Here is a 23,562-nt window from a genome sequence, read left to right on the forward strand (position 1 = left end):
GCTTCAATTAATTAGCTGTTTGTTAAATTTTTACTTGTATTATGATTTATATTTTAAATAATATTTTACTTTTTAAAGAATGTTTTCATTTAATGTAATTAAATTTATCACGTAATTGTAGACTAATGTATTACAGTTGGGCAATACTATCGCAGTATCCGGGTATCCGATAAAAATCACTATCCGATGTATCCCTAATAATTATTTTCTTAACTATGCAATTATAGTAAGAAAGGAAACACATAAATGGTATAAAAGGCGGAGCATTATGAGATTTTTTACTGATGTTCTATTAGAATAGAATAATTCTTCTAATAAATTCCCTTGAAAATGAAATCAAGTGGAAGATGTTTTGATTTACTATAAACTATACAGGGTGCGTCAATAAAGTTTCAAGACTGGTCTCAGAACACAAAATTTATTGAACACTTTCGTACGTCGGATTAAAATTCTTCAAAATAAGTCCCTTAAGAAACCACATATCGCTGCCAACCAGATTTCCATTGCTCGTAAGCTCCCTGGAACTCCTCAACCGGAATGCTATCCAAATCCCTCGTCGAAGCCTTTTGGACCGCTGTGACGTTATCAAACCGCTTCCCTTTCAGGTGTCTCTTCATCCGGAGGAACAAAAAGAAGTCGCCCCCAATGGCAATCACGTTTCGAACACCAATTGAGACGTTGCTGAGACGTAACATACGACAAATTAGCACGTTACAGCGACGTGCTTGTTTTGTTTAATGCAGGCAGGGTTGTGATTATAATTGCATTGTTAAGAAAATAATTGTTAGGGATGCAATAATGATAGTGATTTTTACCGGATAGCCGGGTACCGCGATAGTATTGCCCAACTGTAATACATTATTCTACGTAACGTCTTCACAATTACGTGTTAAATTTTATTACATTTAATGAAAACATAATTCTATAGAAAGTAAAATATTATTTATCTTTAAAATATAAATCATAATAAAAAAAATTCAACAAACAGCTAACCCTGCCTGCACCAAGCGTAACAAGCACGTCACTGTGACGTGCTAACTCGTCACATGTTACGTCTCAGCGACGTCTCAACTGGTGTTCGAAACGTAATTGAGACGTTGCTGAGACGTAACTAACATGCCTATTTCTGACAGCGACGTTGTAATGACGTGTATTTTGTGACTTATGCACTAATTGTGACCTGAAAATTATCGACCAATTTTGAAAAATTAAGATTGGTTTTTACTACATTATGTACGTAAAATACTTGCTAGATAAAATGTATAATAGTTTTACACTAAGAGAAGAGAATGATTACAATTACCATAATTCAACTGTAATTTATAGTGGTGTTTGGTGCGATCTATAAATTATAGTAATTCTGAATTATAATATTCTACTTTTTATGTATAGTTACATCTATTATATTTATATGATTCCAAATATTGGAAGTTTAAAAAGGTTAGTTTTAATCACATAGTAAATTAAAACATCTTCCACTTGATTTCATTTTCAAGGGAATTCATCAGAAAAATTATTCTACTCTAACAGAACATCGGTGAAAAATCTTATAATGCTCCGCCTTTTATACCATTTATGTGTTTTCTTTCTTACAAGAAAACGCCATAACAACCATCTAGTGACGGTTTCATGTACTACTATACGCAGAGAAAAAAGTATTTGTGACTATAATTGCATGATTAAGAAAATTATTAAGAGAGATGCATCGGATAGTGATTTTTACCGGATAGCCGGATACCGCGATAGTATTTCCCAACTGTACATTACTCTACGTAACGTTTTCACAATTACGTATTAAATTTAATTACATTAAATGAAAAACATCATTTTTAAAAAGTGAAATGTTTATCTTTAAAATATAAGTCATAATACAAAAGAAAATTCAACAAACAGCTAATTAATTAAAACATTCAAATTATTTAGTTACGTCGCAGCGACGTGCACAAGACGTATCATATTTTCTGCGACTTTGTGATCAAAACAGCACGTCTCTGTTACGTCCGGTGCAGACAGGGAATTAATTGAAACATTCAAATTATTTGTTGGTTACGTTGCAACGACGTGCAAAAGACGTATCATATTTTCTGCAACTTTGTGACCAAAACAGCACGTCTCTGTTTCGTCCGGTACAGGCAGGGATGTCATGTGACGCGAATAACCAAATACCAAACTTATTTTTATGACGGAATTCGGGTCCAATTTTGCTGCTCTCTGAGCATGAAGTTCGGTCTCCTTATCCTACTTCATGAACCGCAGTAATCGTTTCAGTTTGATTTCATATGCGTGTCCATCATAGGACACAAATCTTAAAAAAAAAGAGTAAGGTTGTGACTACCTCTTACCCGGAAAAAATATTTTATATATAAAATACGTTCATATATAAATATATATGATTATATATGTTTATATATAAATTATATATAATTATATACAATTACATATAATATAATTATATACGATTATATGATTATATATAATTATATGTAATTATATACATATGGACATATTTTATAATTATACATAATTATATATGATTATATATAAAATTTTTTTTCCCGGGTATCTATTTTTAGGACTCGTAATTTTAAAAATCCATCGAATTAAAAGTCTAATAAATTTTAATAAATCCATATTTGATAAATAAATAACACGAACAATGAATATGAATTAAATAATTATAACCTAAGCGAATCTTTTGTCACAGAAAAGACATTGGTACACAGATGATATAAGTCACGTGATTTAAAAGTCGTTCAGCAATTGGTAACCGCTCACTCAACGGTTGTTACAACGTGTTGGAACTAGTTGAGATTTGCTGAACGCAGCCATTGTGTTCTTAAATTTTAGCCTAGATACTTAATATGAAAGATTAGTGTGCTTAAAAATTTGTACATCTACATGCGTGCAATATTGACGTAGCAGTATGTAGTGATGTATTGATGTTTCGTAAGTTGAACGTATATATTGTATATTGTATGTATGTCGTTGTTCAGTCGGTAAAATTTACGACTTTAGCGTAATTACAAGAAATAAAACGCCGCTACACTGTCAATAGTATATTGTTTTGCCTATTATAATATTTGTATAATATTGCAAAATTTCAGAATCATATATCACATGTATAATACCAATATTACGAAAATATTACATTGTAATATTACATTGTTGCATTGTAATATCTTAGTAACACAACTACAATATTGTAATATTATTGTAACATTACGTAGGCCGCTTTAAGAACTCGATTTAGTAACCCGATTACTGTTTTATTTTCCGCAGAAAGGGAATTGGTTACACCACCTTTGAACGGTTTGATCTTACCCGGCATTGTAAGAAATTCACTTTTAACTATAGCTAGGCAATTGAATCAATTTAAAGTTACAGAAAGATCTATCACGATGAAAGAGATCATGCAATTACTTTCAAAAAACAGGGTAAGATTTACGGATGCAACTTCTTTCTTTACTTTTTCTCTCTTCCTTATCATTTCATTATCTATTATTATAATTTTTTGTTGTAGCTGTTAGAAATATTTGGAGCGGGAACTGCTTGCATAGTTAGTCCCGTGTCTTATATTGATTTCCAAGGTCAAGGTATGCATATACCAACAACAAAACAGCCCGAAGCAATTTATCAAATGCTCAAGAAACATTTATTGGATATACAGTATGGCATTATACCTGAACACCCATGGAGTTTAGTCGTTGATTAAAATATGGACAAAAGATTGTATCTAGAATTATTTGATCTTAGCTATATTGATTGTCATATATTCAACATATATGTACACGCATGCGCACATGCACACAAAAACACACACATTTATTCATTCACTCACTCTTTCATTCAATTGTATGCATATATTGTATTTATATGTATGTATGTGTGTATGTTTACACACACACACACACACACACACACACACACACGTACATACAATGTGTATGTGCGTGCGCGTGCGTACGTGCGTGTGTGTGTGTGTGTGTGTGTGTGTGTGTGTGTGTGTGTGTGTGTGTGTGTGTACAATATATGTATAAATATGTATATGTATATATGTATGTACATTTGTGCGTATATGCATAAATGTATACATATATATTCATTTGTTGACATTTATGGAATAAGTTAAATTAATATTTATTTATATGTGTGATCACTTCTTTTGTGAAGAAAGTATATATAAAACTTAAGTGTGAAATATTTAAAAATCTTGTTATATTTAGAATTTTGTTGGACTTCCTATTATAAAGAGATTGTTTTTCTCTCTAATATAATCAACGTTATACATTAATTTTATACCTAATACTTAACTAATAGTACATGTATAAATATATATATTGTAAAATAGACTTAAACGCATTTATTGATGTATATAACGTCAGTGCAAAGTTTATATATATATATATATATATATATATATATATATATGTAAATTTTTATTAAATCTCATTATATGTTATTCAATATATATTTCTAGATTTGGTAAAAATGTTTTTAATAATAATAATAATAATAATAAAGAGTTGCATAATAGAACTTAATCGCTTATAGAGTGACTGCACTAGTCACTGAACAGTCAATAAATGACTATTTCAGAAAGATATTAAAATAATAAAACTTTAAAATAATAAATTGCAAATTAATTGTGTTTTTTATGATTTAATTTTCATAAAAATAGTATTAAAATATTATATTTTATTTCAAAATGTAATTATATTAAAATGTAATTACATTAAAATGTTATTTATATGTTTATTGACAAGTTCAATTTTTTGGTTGTTTATTGACTGGTGCAGTGACCTTATGTTATAATTAGAATCGTTTTTTGATCTAAACTTCCTATCTCATTCCATCTTTACATAGCAAGGGTTCAAAACTTCATGTGATCTTTATGACCCCCTTGCGTGTTTAAGGGTTAAATATTAATATAAACGGATAGTACAAATTATGGTCGACTATTTGTACTATTTTTCTATTTTATTTTATTTTTTCTTAAGCATTATATGCATATAATTATATTATGCATAAAAATTTGTTAAAAAACTAAAATATTTAGTCCGATACGTACAACTAAATATTGAATATATTTAATTAATTAATTTTGGTTAATAAATTTGAATATTTGACATGAACGAATTATACCTTTTTTGTGCAACTAAATAACAATTGAATCAGACAAATTATGTATTACATAAATACATATATCAATTATACATTTACTTTTACAAATTATTTCACTGTCTATTATTTATTACTTACTATTTTATTTTTTAATTTGTTTAATTTTTTTTAATAATTAGTTGTAACTTTTTTAGTCTCATCAGTGTAAATATATACTTTTAATAAAAGATCCGAAAAACACATAATTTTTTTTTTGTGTACATTTTTTTCTTGACATAATCACATCACGTTTTATGACGTGATAAATACTCAAATTGTAATTCAATGTATTGTTGCAATGCTAACAAGATTTCGTAATTATACGTGTATCATCTTATGATGTGATACAGATCTATATCAAATAATACAAATATGTTTTGAATCTCGTTCGTCACGATAAGGAATGGAATTTTATCAGTCATTTTTAATTAAGTTGTTCGAGAACGAGCTAGCTTCATCAATTACAATATCATTATTCGGAATTATGAAGATTTACGCAGATAATTGATAAAACGGCTTTTTATTATCTTTATCTTTATCGTTTATTGATTCCACAGCGCACCACGCCTTGAAAACATCTGTGTCACAACAAACGCGATAATTTGAGCGAGTGCACAAGCACTACAAGTTTCTTACGTCAAACATTTAATCTCAATAACCGCTTCAATAATTTTCATTTTCATTATTAAAAGCTGTTATCTCTAGATATTTTATGTATGCATACCCTGTGAATATAAATTTTGTAAAAGATTTAAGTAAATTTTGTTCGTAAAACATATTTCGTCATGCATATTGTCGTATGCGACTAGCTGTATTTCCCAATATACCAATAAATTATGTACAGATTAAATCGTTAGTCATGTAGAGAAAAGTGGAATTCTCGGGCAGTTGAGAGGGTTGGACACTACCTTTTAATTTTCCTACGTGAAGTTTAGGACGCCACTTTAACTGTTTGTAGCCACAGTTAAACACTGAGAACGAGGCGTCTTTTTAAACTTTACTCAGAAAGATTTAAAAAACAATGTCCAATTCTTCTAACTGCTCGAAAATCCCCACTCTCCCCTTCTCTTGATTTGACAATATGTTATAACAATACGCCCCTCCAGCGTGTGAACACCTCTGTTTAGTTCCGTTCATCCGAGCACCGCGCGACAAGCCGGGTTAGCCCTTTGACACGAGTGTAGTTCGTGTGTCCGCTTAATGTCGCTGATACGTTAGCAACATTCAGTCCTAGACCATAGGCTGCGATCAGAATGAACGTCTAGGTACACCCAGACATCATTCTATCCTTGTTTAACATTCGATAAACAATAAAGATAAAACGACATCACTAGTATGTAGAGAAGACCAGGACTATTCGGAACACTTTTTTTTCTTTTGTGTCCCCTGAGTCTTGTATTCATTTAAAAAAAAGAAAAGTTCAACGGTTTGAAAGGTTGAACCTTTCCCTTCACAATGCCCTTATAGTTAGAAGACAGAAATGTATTTGCTTTAAACTATATATAAAAATGTCGACCAGTACCAAGTGTTTCGAATAGCTCCAAGCCCGGGATAATTCAAAGTTAGTCTGAGAATATCCTGAAATTTATGTTTTAAGATGAAAAAATGTAAAAAACCTAGTGTTAAGACTTTCTTTTATTCAGAAAAAGATATATAGTATTATGAAGAAATGTTACATGCAATAAAAGAATACAAACGCACAATAATGAATTTTATTGCTTTAGCGTTTTTGGAACTAGTCAAGGACTATTCATATTTCGTGTAATTACATTTATTGAATATTAAATTGTTTATTTTGCTACATAGAACGCAAATATGAAAGAAAAAAAATCACCTAAACGACGATTCAACGTTTGGTGTTTTGAATAGCCCCGACGTCAACTATGCGCCTTATTGCATATAATCTACAAAAATAAACATCATACAGCAGAAAGTAAACACAAAATGTTTCAAATGCATTCAATTGGACACGATATATTTACAGTTTTCAAAAAGAATCTTATGTATCTTGTTTAAATTTCGAATACTGACAGTCAGAAACTGTTGCAAAACATATTTTTCATTGCTACTACTTCAATATGATGCCGTTACCAACAAAATTTTGTTAGCAGCGTCGTAACATTAGGACGCATTTACAATATTTAAAATTAATTTTTAACATGTATCCATAAAAAGATATTTTCTATTTTCAAATTGCCCCGTTTTTCAAATAACCTCGGTCTCCTCTATACATATATGCATATACAGGAATGAGAAATAACTCGTTACTTGTAACGAAGTTACAGTTGTTAGAGTTACTTTTTTTAGTAACTGTAACTTAACTTTGTTACTTTTTTTCCATCTGTAACTATTAACTTAACTTACAATTAGTTATATTTCTTGTGTAACTAGTAACTAAATTAATAGTTACTGTTATAGTTACTTTATATATTTCACTTATTTGTCAATATAGGCTACACTCGGAAATATCACCCGAGTGCTATTGTGTATCATTTTATTATATCTTTATTTAACATTCGGTGAACAAACGTAAAATGATATATGAAATTACTCGAGTCATGTTTCCAAATGTAGCTTTAATTGATTGGTTAGATCCGAAGATAAACATAAATCATAATCGTGCTACTTAGCCGCTTATTGTCAGTAACTAAGTACAGTTGAACAAATGTTTAGCATTGGTAGTTCTGTGATAACACCAGGTACAGAGAAAGAAATCATCTTCATGATGATATAATTAAATATCAATTTTTTAAAAAAAGAAATTAAAAATTTTTAATAAAATTTTAAAATTGTATTCCTTTTCTGTAGCGTTACAGAACCATAAACATATCCCAGATAACAAAATGCTTGCATAGTGATGTCATGATGCGCGCACGCCGTGCGGATTATTCTCACGGCGTGCACGCATATCACCACACAGATGCGTCCTCATATGAGATTCATATTGCTCGCACATATGTAATTTCACACCTGCGAATCATATGAGTCTCAATTGAGAGCGTATCTCTGATCAGCACGTGAGACTTATGTTGCTCGCACGCATGCGACTTTATGCATGCGAGTCATATGAGTCTCAATCGAGGATGCATCTTTGATCCACATGTGAGACACATATTATTCGCACGCGTGCGACTTCATGCATGCGAGTCATATGAGTTTCAATTGAGAACGCATTTTTAATTTGCACGTGAGATTCGTATGACTCACACACATGAGGTTGCATGCATGCGAGCAATATGAACCTTATATGAGAATGTATTATGTAATAATAATAAAATAACAATAAATAATAAAAAATCATATAATTGCATATATTATATATTATATTTTTTATTTTTATTATCATTTACATATGTATATGCATATGTTCAGATTTCGTACATTTTTTTGTGTATGCAATAACAACGTTCGCTTATCCATAATCCTTATACATAAATATTTAGGATTTCATATAACACAAATTAGATTCTCCAGTTCGTTGTCGTACAGAATTTTGTATTAAAACAGAAACAGACTCACTTGACAAGAAACCAACTCAGAAACAGAAACAGACTCACTTGACAAACTCAATAAATTTTGGAAATGATATCAAACGCAACATTCGCAACTCGACTCAATTAAAGGTATCTATGGCGCAATTTATACAAAATCGATACGAGATTGATGAAATAGATAAAATTTACTATTTCTGCAAAATTTTGCGTGTTGCAGAGATACTTGCTTGCATATTTGCATGCGTATATAATATTCTGCTTTGTCGCACGAATATAATTAACCATAAACTCGTATTTTTCTTATATGTATCATTGATAGACTTAATTTTTTTATTATCCGTTTGAACGTGCACTGTTTCGTTTGCAAACAGTATTTTTCTATTGCTGTAACAACGAGTCGAGTCATATGTCATTATGGTCAACTTGCTCATGTCAATTTTATAAATGACACAATAATTAAAATATTTACAACTTCTAAAAGATTCCCTTTAGCTGTAGATTATGCACTAAATCACATGTATTCTTTTAAATGCACACATTTTTTAACGTGTTAATATGTACCTTAATATTAAATGTAAATTATAACAAACGATTATAAGTAGATTTCGAATATCAACTGTTACAAAGAAACTGTGAGTTGTAAAGATTTATATAATTTAATTTTTAATTTTGATTGTTTGGTGTTTCACATCCATCATTGTCTTCTTCGCTGTTTTTTTTTCCATTGCTGGCTTCATTTTTATTTTTATTTTTTCGACTTTTTACGCGCTGTTTTACTGCCCTTAAAACTTCTTGGACCTCTGCTTTAAATACAGTTTTGTTTAATGGTCCCTCAAAAAGGGGGTAGCTCTGTGCTGCATCTGAAGAAAGAAAAATATACGTTATATATATTATGGTCATGTTAACACGTGCAGATAGACATTATTGCAAGATAAATTCACGGTGTTTTAAGGGAGAATATCACAGTGACGGGTTAAAAATATTGACTTTGGCGTTCAATTATATATGTTATTAATAACTTACGTTGAACATTTAATATAATACGAATGAAAAGTTTTTACGTTTCATACAATATTTAAAAAAAAAAGTTAAAAAATATTTGTTTATCACGAAGATATAAAACATTAATAAAAACCTTTCTTGTGACGTGCATGGTTGATATCACAATTTCTCAAATGCCATTGAATCGATTGCTTTCAATTTTTAACAGTATATTTAAGAATAATGTGGCTATCGCTGGATTGTAGCTTATTTTTAAAATACTGTACAGGGTGATTATTAATGACTGTTCCCACTTTTTACCATAGGAGCACGCATTTGTAATTTCTAATATAATAATATGTTAGAAATACGTATCTGTCGGTAAATCATGCTCCTATGGTAAAACGTGGAAACAGTCATTAATAATCACCCTGTATATGTTTTAATAAAATATAGCAGCTATCTAAAATTGATTAATTACGATTTTCAGAAAACTTTATTTGTTTTTAAGTGTTAAAATAACAACTTAAAATATTGGAAAAAGTTATGATTGAATAATATAAATGATAATTTTTTAAGTATAGAGGCGAAGAAGGTAATATGACATACATTTTTATTTTATTAAATAACTTTGTTTATAATTAATATTTTCTATTGAAACTTGATTATACATTCGTCAAAGTATTGTTTGACAGATTCTAGACTCAAAGTAATGAAATATTTATTATTTAGGACGGGATTTATAAAAATCTAATGCACTGCATAATCGGTAGAAAAAAAAGTGGTTTTATTATGGTTATCCAAAAAAATAATAAAAAAAAATTAATTTAGTTTTAAAGAAACACAGTACTTTGTTACAAAATTATACATATTTTTAATTTTTTATTGTTTAGAATTTTTCTGATTTAAAATTTTTCTCCGTTCAAAAACTTTAGAAATACTATTCGAAATTTCATTAAAAATATCATTTTATTCCTGTTAAACATTAAGCAACAAGAATAAAATTATAATGTTTCTAAACACCGCCTTTTAAAATGACAATTAATTTATCAAAGAAATATTTCGCTATCAAAATTTTGCTTAAAAAACCATATTAATAAAATTCCATGTTATTGTTTTAACTTTGTATAACTCGTAATGTATAGAGCCGAATAAAAAGTTAAATAACAAAAAAACATTTGAGTGTACGTATAATACTTTCGTATGATAATCCACTCGAGTTTAAGAACAATGAGGAAGTATATGTAATTAAAGGTTAAAAGTGTACCTTGAAAAAGTTTAGAAGTGCTCAAAAGTAAAAATACTTTATAACAATTGCCAATGTCTATTAAGTTAGCACCCCCATCACAAAAAACCGAAACGCCACCTATGCCAAAATTAAGTGCTTTTTATGTGCTAATTATGTACCCAATTTGAAATTTTTGTGCTCGAGCGGTTTAGCAGGAAAATGAGATTGAAGGTGGGGGTGCCAGCTTAACGTTAAGCCAGCACCCACTCATATAAATAATTAATAAAATAAAAAAATAAATACACTAGAATTAAGTGCTTTTTATGTGCTTTTCAACGATATATAAATAAATGTTCGTACTCAATCTCTTCGACTAGAAAATCGTTCAGAAAGTACAAATACACACTAATGGAACAAGAGTAAACTACCAGAAAGGAAGCAATTCTGAAATTGGTTGTAGGCTTAAAATATTCTCCTATTTATGTGCTTTCAAAATATGCAAGACAGGATTTTTGTGCTCAACCCCTTCATCGAAAAACCGACCCTGAAGTGAGCACCCCACCGTTCAGGTACAAGAGTAAACTACCAGAAAGAAAGCAATTCTGAAATCGGTTGTAGGCTTAAAATATTCTTCTATTTATGTGCTTTCGAAATATGCAAGACAGGATTTTTGTGCTCAACCCCTTGATCGAAAAACCGACCCTGAAGTGAGCACCCCACCGTTCAGCTACAAGAGTAAACTACCAGAAAGAAAGCAATTCTGAAATCGGTTGTAGGCTTAAAATATTCTTCTATTTATGTGCTTTCGAAATATGCAAAACAGGATTTTTGTGCTCAACCCCTTGATCGAAAAATCGACCCTGAAGTGAGCTCCTTCAAAGCTCCTGGGACACAAACAAGACGTTCATCAGACGCTATTGGACATTATGCAGCTATATGTTACAGAAAAAATAATAAATGGATGAAATATGATGACTGTAAGGACACAGAACAGATTTTAAATGCAAATTACGCTGTTTGTCCACAGCTTATATTATATGCAACGTAATTATGCATTTAATAAAAATAATATAATTTCAAAAATCAATTCATAATTAAGCAACTTATACACGTACATATATATTTTGTTAAAATGAAACAATTTTAGGAATATGTCACAAATCTTTAACTAAGTTAATAAAAAATGTTATGGAGAAAGCTATATGATAAGCATTGATAATATTTGAAAGCTATCAGTGATCATGTTATACTTCATATATTATTATTTTCAAAATTATTAATGTGACTAAATATCTTTCAAATATTAGTCGCGCGCAAGAGCGTGAACTGCTACTTATGTTATGTAGCGTAATGTTATCAGAATTTGCATAAAAAGCATTGATTATATCTGCAGGTTAACGCGTATTTTTACTTTTAACTAAGATACTCTGCAGATATAAGTCGCGCCAATGCGTGAACTGCTTATATTATAAATAAGAAAAACAAGTACACTATATTACATTGTTACATAACGTGCATCGATAATAAATGAAGGATATTTAAAAATTATATATGTCATTTAAAAATATAAAATCATAACATTAATATTTTCTTAATTCAAGTTTTTGATATACAAAACATTTTTAAAATAACCACAATTTTAAGTATTTTAACCTATTACATGCACGCATATAACATCCAAATACACTCTAGATACTAAATAAAACATCAAATTAATTCATCCTTCAAGTATTAGTCGCGCAATTATAGCGTGAACTGCACTATTATATATGTAACATTGCACTAGAACGTAACGTAAAGGACTAGAAAGAAAAGGGCTTGCAAGCATGTAAACACACACACACACACGCACTCACGCACTCACGCACTCACGCACATGCACGCACGCACGCACGCACGCACGCACGCACGCACTCACGCACTCACGCACGCACGCACACGCACGCACACAACCGTATGTATGTATATATGTATGTATGTATATATGTATGTATGTATGAATACGTTTGTGTGTGTGTGTGTGTGTGTGTGTGTGTGTGTGTGTGTGTGTGTGTGTGTGTGTGTGTGTGTGTGTGTGTGTGTGTAAACGTATGCATACAAATGTCCTACAGTAACGTAATAATTCTCCATAAAAATTAGACTTTGCAAATTTTTCGATGTTACCATCAAGTAAAAAAATTGAAACAATATTCATAAATGTATCAATACAAAATGAGATTTAATATATTTAAATTAATTATATTCAAAACATTTTTAAGTCTTATTTAATTTCCTTACTATTACCTCAATTTACTGATTTACCTATAAGTATATAATTAATACTTAAAACGTTAAATTAAATACCGCATATATGCAAAATTTAAACAAAAAAAATCTAGATCGTAAGCTTAATACAATGTCTGCGTTTCCACTGAAACTTTACTCTTGTACCGGAATGATAGGGTGCTCACTTCAGGGTCGGTTTTTCGATCAAGGGGTTGAGCACAAAAATCCTGTCTTGCATATTTCGAAAGCACATAAATAGGAGAATATTTTAAGCCTATAACCAATTTCAGAATTGCTTTCTTTCTGGTAGTTTACTCTTGTTCCATTAGTGTGTATTTATACTTTCTGAACGATTTTCTAGTCGAAGAGATTGAGTACGAACATTTATTTATATATCGTTGAAAAGCACATAAAAAGCACTTAATTCTAGTGTATTTATTTTTTTATTTTATTAATTATTTATATGAGTGGGTGCTGGCTTAACGTTAAGCTGGCACCCCCACCTTCAATCTCATTTTCCTGCTAAACCGCTCGAGCACAAAAATTTCAAATTGGGTACATAATTAGCACATAAAAAGCACTTAATTTTGGCATAGGTGGCGTTTTGGTTTTTTGTGGTGGGGGTGCTAACTTAACAGACATCAATTGCCACAGTTATTTTGTATTGGCATATTAGCATCATTAAAAAACGACGGACTACTAAACGAATAACGCCATAATTGTTCGAATACGTCACCTAATAACGAAGATAATAGGGGTAACCATTATATTTTCGACAGTAGCCATAATACTCTCTTCTCCTTTATTGTTAAAAATTAAAACCGATTGGTTTAATGATTTTTAAGAAATTGTGTTATAACCAGACATAAAAAACTAGGCTTTTTTAACTTTTTGTATTTTTGTGATAAATATTTTTTAACTTATCTTTTTTAATATATTGTATAAAACGTAAACTTTTTATTCGTCTTACGTTAAATCTGTAATGTAAGTTATTAATAGCAGAATTGCATGCCAAAGTCAACTATATTTTTTTATCCATCACTGTGGTGTCCCTTTTTAGTATTAATATATCTTACCGTACATTATTTTGAGTTTGGTATCACCAAATTTTTCGGTCCAGGAACCACCAGGCCATGTAAATTTGCACACAAGCTCGTCTTTCATTGACTCTTTGAAGCACATGTGTACAAAATCGCGTAATTTAGCAGCACCCATACCGCGTAAATGATGGTACTGAAATTAAATAGATGATTACATATTTCTTTTTACTACTATCCAACATAATAATTGAAATAATTAACTGACAACCATTTTAATGATTCAACTTTATGTTGAATTTATTTTAGGGCTTCGGAGGTGGCCTTCTTCTTAGAAAAGAAACACATATTATTTGTCAAGTAATCAACAATTAATGGACTAATAAGAATAACCGCGGTTGTTGGTGCGTAGAAATAACACATATCATTTATCATCATGTAATAATATTTATATATTTCTAAAAAATGTATTAAAATTATTTTTAAAAAACGCAAAAATTTAATAACTTATAAATAAATAATTTTGATAGATTTTTTATAAATATATAAATATTACTACATGATGACAAATAATATAAATTATATTTTTTTTTTGTTAAAAGCAGTTATTTTCTGTAAAAGTAGTATACTATATTTTCAGAAAATAACTGCTTTTGACAGTTCAATGAAAGTCACTTATATATAGATCGACAAAGTTACAGAGTAAACCCCCAAAGTAATTAACTTAAATTATACATTTACGCACATTGCATGGATTTGTAATGGTACTCACTAATTTGTCATATTGGTTATTCTTTGAATTATCATTTTCGAACTCATGAAATTGTTCAATTGTCTGTAATGGAAAGCCCTCCAACGCTTGATAAAATGTACGTGCAACTTCCACTTTATTATCTTTCAATCGCTTAACCATTTTAACTAATTCTTTATTTGATTTTATCACCTTCTTCAGACATTTTACAGTATTATCTTCGAAATTCCTACAAATTAAAGTATTAATATACAAGTAGAAGAGAAGAGGATAGTATGCTATCAATTTTTATTTTATTGGACAATTTTGTTTACAAATAATATTTTTTATTGAAACTTGAACGATTACATTGGTCAAAGTGTTCTTTTACAAATTCTAGTCTCAAAGTAATGAAATATTTATTATTTAGGACGTGATTTATAAAAATGTAATGCACTACATAATCGGTGGAAGAAAAAAAGTGATTGTAATATGGCTATTTATAAAAATAATTTTAAAAAAATTAGTTTAAAAAAACACAATACCTTAATTGTTACAAAATGATATATTTTTAATTTTCCATTATTTAGAATTTTCATGATTTAAAATTTTTCTGCGTACAGAAACTTTAGAAGTATCATTAGAAATTTATTATTAAACAAGCAAAAAATGATGTCTTTAATGTTTCTAAACACCGTCCTCTAGAATAATAATAGATTTATCGAAGAAATATTTCAATATAAAAATTTTGTTTAAAAAACCATATTTACAAAATTATATATATTATTGTTTTAACTTTATATAACTCGTAATGTGTGCAGCCGAATAAAAAGTTAAATAACAAAAAAAAGTGTACTTACGATCATGTGATAATATATTCAAGTTCAACAATCATGAGGAAGTATATGTAATCAAAGGCTGAAAGTGTACCTTGAAAAAGTTTAGAAGTGCTCAAAAATAAAAATGCATCTTAACATTTGTCAGTTATTATGTATTCGCATATTAGCATTACTAAAAAAACGGCAAGCTACTAAACGAATAACTTCATAAACAATTGTTAAAAGTTAGTCACCTAATAACGGAGATAACAAGGGCCATAATATCCACAACAGCTCCTTATTCTTTAATTTTGAAATTATTTTTGAAACAAAAGGCACAATTTCTAAAATTATTCATATTTTAATATCACTTACTTCAATCTTTCCAAGATTTCTATACAGTTGCATTCTATACATTTGCTCTCACTTGGATAAGCGTTTCTTTCTTTTGTAATATTTTTATTACTTAATGGTAGATCAGAAAATGTTTGGTTTTCTTATATTTTCTTTGGAGACAGAACTGCCGTCGGGGAATTATAATTTTCTTCACCTCTAAAAATAAAAAAATACATCTGTATACCCAAACAGAACAATGAGTCAAAATGACATCAAAGTAATTCATAATTATAATGTCAAAGTGAATCGTAATTGATCGAAAAGTGACTTTTAATAATCATTTTTCATTTATTTTAACATCATTTTGACATCTACTTGGGTAATGACAAATATAAAATATAAAAGAATCAATATTTTATTCTATTATTTCTTGCTTTTACTTTTCGTTTATGATACGTTGTGTCTTATCAAAAAGTAAAATTATCGTAAATACTGTATGCTTATAGGTAACACTACAGTTTCAACGATTACTATTAGAGATCAAATTGAATCTTTTTTTTAATATTTTCTTAATATAATTTAAATATGTACTTACAACTCCTTGGAAGGAAAGTGTTCCTCCGACAAATGTTTGTCTTCTATTTCTCCTGTACTTTCTTCCTCTTCCGACGAAAGATAATCTTTAGTTTCTTCCTCCGACGACGAATAGACTCTTTTTTCATTTTCTGTTTCTTTTTCTTCTTTACTTTCTTTCATATTTTCGACAAATTGTCGTAAACGTAATATTTCGGCCTTCATTTTTTCTCGGTCAGGTTTTGCTTTCTTTGTTTGCCTGTGCTCTTCCTCCGAAGACGTCGTCTCAACTTTTTTCGGGCGTTTTATCTTCCTACCACTAACTTTGGAAATTGTATCTTCTTTCTTCTTCTCTAATGGCTTCATTTTTTAATCTTCTCTTTATTTTCTCTATTTTCTGTCTAGAAGTTATTCAATAAATAAATTTATAGTAATTTGTAATTTGTTTGCATTAAAAAAAAAAAATTTTGAACCCTTTCTTTTACAGTAATGCTGCCGTTTATTTGTATGGATCAGAGTTAGGCATTATTCGTTATTTTTCGAATAAATTTTATTTAGATAATTATTTAAATAAAATTTTATACGTTATTCGCATTATTCTTTATTTGTCTTATTCGTTATTCGCATTATTTATTTATTACTGTTGAGGTATTATTAATGGTGTAAGTAAGGATACGCAGATTTATACATTTTTAATGACGTTGTTTTCTTGTCCTTCTACGCCGCTTTACTTAGGCATTCTATACATTTTGGCTTTGACGTCGAGTAAGTTGATTGCTTCTACAGTATTAGATAAATTAGAGCAGTGATAAACTCCTACAACATCCGAAGTAACTCCAACGTTATAAAAATTTGCGCGTGTACCAAATTTCTTGACCATGAACAAAGTTTCACCTTCAATTTGGACAATATTACTTATTATGCAGATTTCAGAATTTTTGAGGAGACAGCAATTGTCACGTTCGTTTATAGAAAATGTTATTTTTCCTACTTGTAACTTCTTAAATTGTTGACAATGATGAAGAGGAATATTTTCTGCTACAGGACCTTCTGCATGATTTTTTGTACCATAAATTTCAATAATATTGTCGGTGTGTGCAACAACAAAGTCATTTAATTCTTGCATTCTTTTATAAAATTGTTGCAATGTGAGATGCGGTTTTCTAATATATTTTCTAAATTGAGGCATATTATTCTCATAAATAAATGCGCTGAATGATTCCAAAAATCCTAATTTCTTAACATCAGCTACAATGTGTAACAGGCCGTGCACGTTGTAGGAAATATATTGTTTGCCGTACAAATGCTCACACATGGTTACATATGTTTCTAAAGCTTCTTGGCAGAAAATGTACATACCATCGGTTACATTATGACAGCTGAGGATGCGTATCACGCAATGAAGCAAAATAAAATGCATGTAATATTCTTCATCAAGAACATTTTCCAGAATGGCTGGGGAAGTATATAATAAAAATTGTCTAAATTCCGTGCCTTTGAAATGATGAAACATACTTAGTTTGTTTGGGCGGCGATTAAAATCGGTAGGACAATGTAATTTTAGAGTCATTATTCTCGAATCTAGGATGTCCAATTGTCTCCGATTCAGCTTCTGACGTCCATATTTTCCCTGAATGAGGGCATGAAGCAATTTTTTCACATTTCCTAAATATATTAGATGTAAAGGTTCAAAGGGAACCTGCGTGACAAGTCCTAGTATCGAATGTAATGGACTCGGGCCTTTATGATGATTTTTGTCAACCATGTTAATGTACTCTTCATCTGTTCTTAGAGAATGATGAATGCCTGGAAAAATCATTATTCCACGATAGCCTTTCTTCGCAACGATGGCCTTCAATTTTACATTTGGAGCAAGCATTTGGTGACGTGTGACTATAATGATTTAAAACCATGGCCCTTGCAGGTGCGTCAGCAATAAAACACCGAACATGTAGTGGTAACCGTCGATTATATACAACGATTCCACCTTCTGCACGGATAGCCACAATTTCTTCGACAAATTTTTCAAAAAAATCAAATGGATTAAATGGTTTTTGTTGGCCTTTAAATACTCCGGCTATCATGGGCCTTTGGTCAGTGCAATTAATAATTCGAAATTGAATGGGCCAAAATTGACAAGTACTACTATTATTTGCTTATGCCCCATCAGTGCTAAAATCTATTTCTATATTCTCTGGCAACATTTTGGCAAGAAGGTTTTCTAATTTTTTTTTAAGTGTACACTTTAATCCTATATGCAGGTATTCTCCTCCAGGTATTTGTTGGACATGTACAGAAGCAGGAGCAGTGGGAGTTTGTAACAAAGTTCTCACATCTTTTGGTAAAAAACCCAAGTTAAATGGGTGCTTGCGTAACGTTTTTAGTAATACATTACCTTGTTTATGTTTAATATTTGCCGCTAAAAAAGCATTTTTTAATGTCCTCTTTCTCAAACATGTTTTCTGGTATACGATTGTCTTCATTTTCCGAAGAGCTAGATGAATTATTTTCTTCATTTATATTAAATTCTTCAATATTACCGCCCTCTACTTCTTGATTATTTTCAATAATGTTTCCTTCTTCCTCTTCATTGTCTTCGTTGCTTTCCACTTCTTCACCTCTATTAGAATACTGTTCTTCTTCACCAGTGTTTTCTTCATTATTTTGGTCATTATCTTCACTGACAATTGAAGCAAGATATGGTGCCTGAATTCGTAATAATTCATCATTCTCTGATACTTCATTTGATGCAGACTCATCCAGTTCCTGTGTTCGAAAGTTTCTTAGGGAATCTTGAATTGAGGATAACCTCCTTCTTTTTTGTCTTGCACTGAGATTATCAAATCTCTTGCTTTTCGAGGCCATTTTCTTTGCAAGTTTTATCTATTTTGGATACATACAGTCATGAAAGTAAAGAATACAGGTGTTACGTCTGCCGAGAAAATTTTTATTTTTCCGCGCCATCCGTACTAATAACAGCCTAATTAGAATCCGGAAACATCCTCCGATCAATCAGATAAATCCTGCATCAGTATCATAAATCGATATCGCTCGATTTTAAATCTCATACGGCTTGGCTACCTCGTGCCGCCCCCTCGACGCGCAACACCCGCGAGCGTCCATCGGCGCGAGACAAACATCGTGCGCGCCGACCCCTCGGCTCGCGGCCCCCTCTGATACCACCAAGCTCCGCGCGTTGGAATTCTATTCATCTTTCCAATTTAATACGAAATATTAAGAACGGCAAATTTATAATTATCGAAACGTGATCCACTCGTGGACGCTTCCCACTGCTGCGCCATGCAACTTCGATCGAAACAACTCTAAAATCACGGCCAATAAAAATGCCAAATAATTTTGAATCAATTAATATCTTACGAACGATAATAAAACCTTAACTTTTTATACGTAAAACTACTGCATGTGCTCGGCGCTATCGCCTCACACACTCTCAATTATAATATAAATTCTATTAATTTTCTGAGCACTGGATTTCGCGTCGGGGCTTGGTATGCGGTGCCCCCGCGAGTCGCGATCCCCGGAAAAGTCTACAAGCGCTCGCGCGATATAGGCGCAAGCCGCGCGGTCGCGGAACGGGGCGGGCTTCTAAGGACCACACGTTACGAAAAACTATCGCTCCGAATTTTCCGCGAACCTGAGGAATCGTCCCGCGACACCTCTTGCCCATATCCTTGCCTATATAAGGAGCGAAATCGGAGCTCGAAATTCAGATCAGTCTTGTTGGTCGAGTGAGATTCGCTGCCATCGGCGACCACCAACGTTCAGACCTCCAGGTACGATCTCAGCGACGGGAGGGTTTTATTCCTGACGAAGACGTTGGTCTTCGGGGTGGCCCCGGTCGGATCGCCTCTTTCCCTCTCCCTCCTTCCCACCAGAGATCCTGAGGGTTGAACCACACCTAGCGTTAGCTAGAGTGTGGCCTCACTCGTTTCTCTGCTTCCCTCCCTTTCATCCGAGCGTTGGAGAAGACTCGCGAAAGCGACTCTCCGACGTTTCCCCTCACTCCCTCTCCTACGGCGTCGAAGAAGACTCGCTAACGCGTCTCTTCGACACCGTCCTTCCTCTTTTCCCAACCCGTCGAGGAAGACTCGCTAGCGCGACTCCTCGACGCTTTCACCGCCCCCTCTTTTTCCGTACAATATCCACCTTTAAGGGAGGCGTTCTAACGGGTGTCCAATCCGACCCAGCGGATTCGTCTTTCATAACGTATACTCGATTAATAATTTATCTTACTAAAATTCGTAGATCATTCATACTGAGCTCTCTCTCTCTCGCGTTAAAGTCGTCCACTCGGAAGATCGGTAAGTTAATTGCTCATTTACGCATTCACGTGGCAATCCTTCTCCCATATTAACTCTACTATGTCTCGCTTGAAGCACATATGGGCAAACGTAGGGCACACCGCGCGTACGCCGGCGGCAGAAAGCGCTTCTTTCGCAAAATGATGCGGAAACATAACTAGGGATCGGCACGGGAACATCCGTTTTACCCGCAGCCCCCATATGTAACCATCTACTATTCTGTAATCACGAAAATATATATGCATATTCAGTTTAATCATTACACGCTCTGTCATTCATTTAATCCCACGCCAAGCTCAAGCACGCATGTTACAACTCCTGTAGCTTTAATAAAACGCTAGTACATTTTCTAAAACTACTGCTCATTAATCACCTAATAATATATCTTCCTACAATACCTCCTATTTCCCATACAAGGAATTTGTCGCATATCCGGCCGTGTTATCGCACGATTCGGAGCCGCGACTGGTGACAGCTGCCTTAACACCGAAAGAACCAAAAGTCACCCACTTCCCGGATCGCAACCTTCGCGAATCCGCGGACGTAACACAGGAAAAAACTTTTTATGTATAACTATATATAATTATACAAAGTGTTCCAAAACTCACGATATTTTAATGACCAATTCTTTGGAAGTTTTTTTTATTTTTTGTTTTTTAATTAAATTGATTTTATTTATACTGACACCCAAATTTTTATTTATTTGACGTTATTGACATTATTTAATTTTTTTTTAATTTAATTTTTATCATGAAAATAATTACTGTACACATTACACAAGCCTAGATTAAAAATGATTTGATAAAATTGATGGTTTAAAAAATATGATATGCCTTGAATCCGAGATATTGAAGATTATCATTTTGAGAAATTTTTCTTTTTTTTACATTTATAGCTAAAACTACAAAATTTATACAATTCTTGTAAACACAAATTTTTTAGGATTTTTTCCGTATTTTTAGAGAAAATGGCAAGCTATTTTACTTTTTAATAGCATAAAAAAATGTTCTTTAATAATAATGTTTTACAAAATAATTGTTTTAAAAAAACTACGAATTCAAATAAATAATTAAAATTATATATGAATATAATAATTCCATGAAAAAAACAATTTGACGAATTAAAATTTTGTCGCAACATAATAATAATTAAAAATATATAAAACAGAAAAAGCTTTAAAGAAGTAAATCAAACAATGTAGAAATACCATAAGAGCCAACACAGGATGTTCGTGTAATAATTAATTGTGGTAATAATAATTCCATAAATTAAAATTATGTGTCGACATAAAAATAATTAGATATTTTAGTAATTAGATAATTAGTAATTCCACGATTAAACATTATACGAACATGATTTTAATTATTTATTTAAACTCATGATACTTTTGAGACAATTATGTTTTAAAACATTTATATTAGAAAACATAGCTTTTACGCTATTAATAAGTAAAATAGTAATCTGATTTCGTCATAAATTTCATAAACTCAATCTTGGCCTACCTTTTCTTTCCCATCGTGATCTTGCCGGGTGGTACGAGAATTCTTTATTCACTTGCATGTTTATACATTAATTACATTCCTCCAACTTTTGGTCCCGTTTTCGAAACATCTAACTTTTTTTGACAGCCCGGAAGACGAGCACAGAAACAACAATTTTACTACAGCTAAAATTATTTTGTGTTCTGTATCTAGCTAAAAATTTAGCTAGATACAGATCACAAAATACCCAGAATACAATTTGTGAGTTCACGTTATTCGGACGACGTGATAATTACGCTGTGCGTGCAAAAGTGCATCACAGTGCCCTCACAATGTGATGGGCACACGCATGTTCGCGTAAAAGGTCGCATGTTGCAATCACGCGTGATGGGAACATTTCACGGTGTGACCCAATCAGCACACAATATTTTTTAAGTGTTTTTTTAATATTTATTTAATATTAATTTTTCATTGTACAATTCATTATAACAAAAATATTTATCAAATATTTATTAAATATTTATTTAACGTTAATTAAATATTTAAAATAATGATTTGGGAAAATATTTATTTAATGTTCATTTAACGTTTATTTTACATTTATTTAATTTTTATTTCACATTAATTTTTCATTTAAAAAAACATTTTTTAAAAACATTAATTTAACATTTATTCAACTTTAATATTTATTTCACATTAATTTTTTATTTGAAAAGTCATTTTTTAAAATCATTAATTTAACATTTATTTAACATTAATTTAATATTTATTTTACATTAATTTTTCAACAATTTCAAAAACATTAATTTAACATTTATTAAATATTAATTTAATATAAATTTAATATTGATTTTTTTTTAATGAACATTTTTTAAACGTTTATTTAATATTGTTTAAGTATTTATTTTTCATGAATTATATAATTAAAAAAATAATTTTAGTAAGCATTTTTTAAATGTTTATTTAATATTTATTTATTGTTTATTTAGTATTAATTATTTTATTTATTTTTCGTCTCTATAAAATTGTTTATTTATTATTTATTTAACATTTAAGCTATTTATTTGTTAATTATTATTAATTTTAAAATTTGTTTAAAAAATATTTTAATGACATCTATGAAAATCAGTAAAAAAT

At 30.8% G+C, this 23,562-nt stretch overlaps 3 protein-coding genes across 3 annotated transcripts in view; 1 reads left to right on the forward strand and 2 right to left on the reverse strand.

Annotated features, from left to right (window-relative positions):
- LOC105196674 (branched-chain-amino-acid aminotransferase, cytosolic) overlaps positions 1-3,790 on the forward strand; it is an 83,580-nt gene extending 79,790 nt beyond the window's left edge. The window contains exons 6-7 of the mRNA XM_039457890.1: positions 3,280-3,434; positions 3,521-3,790. Coding sequence (XP_039313824.1) covers positions 3,280-3,434; positions 3,521-3,712 — 347 coding nt within the window. The 3' untranslated portion in view covers positions 3,713-3,790. The remainder of the gene's footprint in view (positions 1-3,279; positions 3,435-3,520) is intronic.
- A 4,703-nt stretch (positions 3,791-8,493) lies between these two features.
- Positions 8,494-16,207, reverse strand: LOC120356887. Its single transcript, XM_039459689.1, has 4 exons — positions 16,089-16,207; positions 14,938-15,145; positions 14,205-14,361; positions 8,494-9,514 (listed from the first exon to the last, which is right to left on the reverse strand). Exons 2-4 carry the CDS (start codon positions 15,076-15,078, stop codon positions 9,318-9,320), a joined length of 495 nt encoding a protein of 164 aa, XP_039315623.1. The 5' UTR covers positions 15,079-15,145; positions 16,089-16,207; the 3' UTR covers positions 8,494-9,317.
- Positions 16,208-16,793: 586 nt separating this feature from the next.
- On the reverse strand, positions 16,794-18,531 carry LOC120360065. Its single transcript, XM_039459688.1, has 2 exons — positions 17,982-18,531; positions 16,794-17,797 (listed from the first exon to the last, which is right to left on the reverse strand). Exons 1-2 carry the CDS (start codon positions 18,499-18,501, stop codon positions 17,736-17,738), a joined length of 582 nt encoding a protein of 193 aa, XP_039315622.1. The 5' UTR covers positions 18,502-18,531; the 3' UTR covers positions 16,794-17,735.
- Between the last annotated feature and the right edge of the window lie 5,031 nt (positions 18,532-23,562).

The sequence above is a fragment of the Solenopsis invicta genome, chromosome 2, assembly GCF_016802725.1.
Source record: "Solenopsis invicta isolate M01_SB chromosome 2, UNIL_Sinv_3.0, whole genome shotgun sequence".
NCBI lineage: Eukaryota > Metazoa > Arthropoda > Insecta > Hymenoptera > Formicidae > Solenopsis > Solenopsis invicta.

Excerpts from the sequence above, each read along its gene's own strand:
- LOC120356887 (XM_039459689.1), bottom strand. The coding sequence starts at position 15,078 with ATGGTTAAGCGATTGAAAGATAATAAAGTGGAAGTTGCACGTACATTT. Across the intron at positions 14,362-14,937 it reads ATAACCAATATGACAAATTA|TACCATCATTTACGCGGTAT; the intron begins GTGAGTACCATT and ends ATTTAATTTCAG. Across the intron at positions 9,515-14,204 it reads CAAACTCAAAATAATGTACG|ATGCAGCACAGAGCTACCCC; the intron begins GTAAGATATATT and ends TTCTTTCTTCAG.
- LOC120360065 (XM_039459688.1), bottom strand. The coding sequence starts at position 18,501 with ATGCTTGCTCCAAATGTAAAATTGAAGGCCATCGTTGCGAAGAAAGGC. Across the intron at positions 17,798-17,981 it reads CTGTCATAATGTAACCGATG|AAAATATATTAGAAAACCGC; the intron begins GTATGTACATTT and ends GCCTCAATTTAG.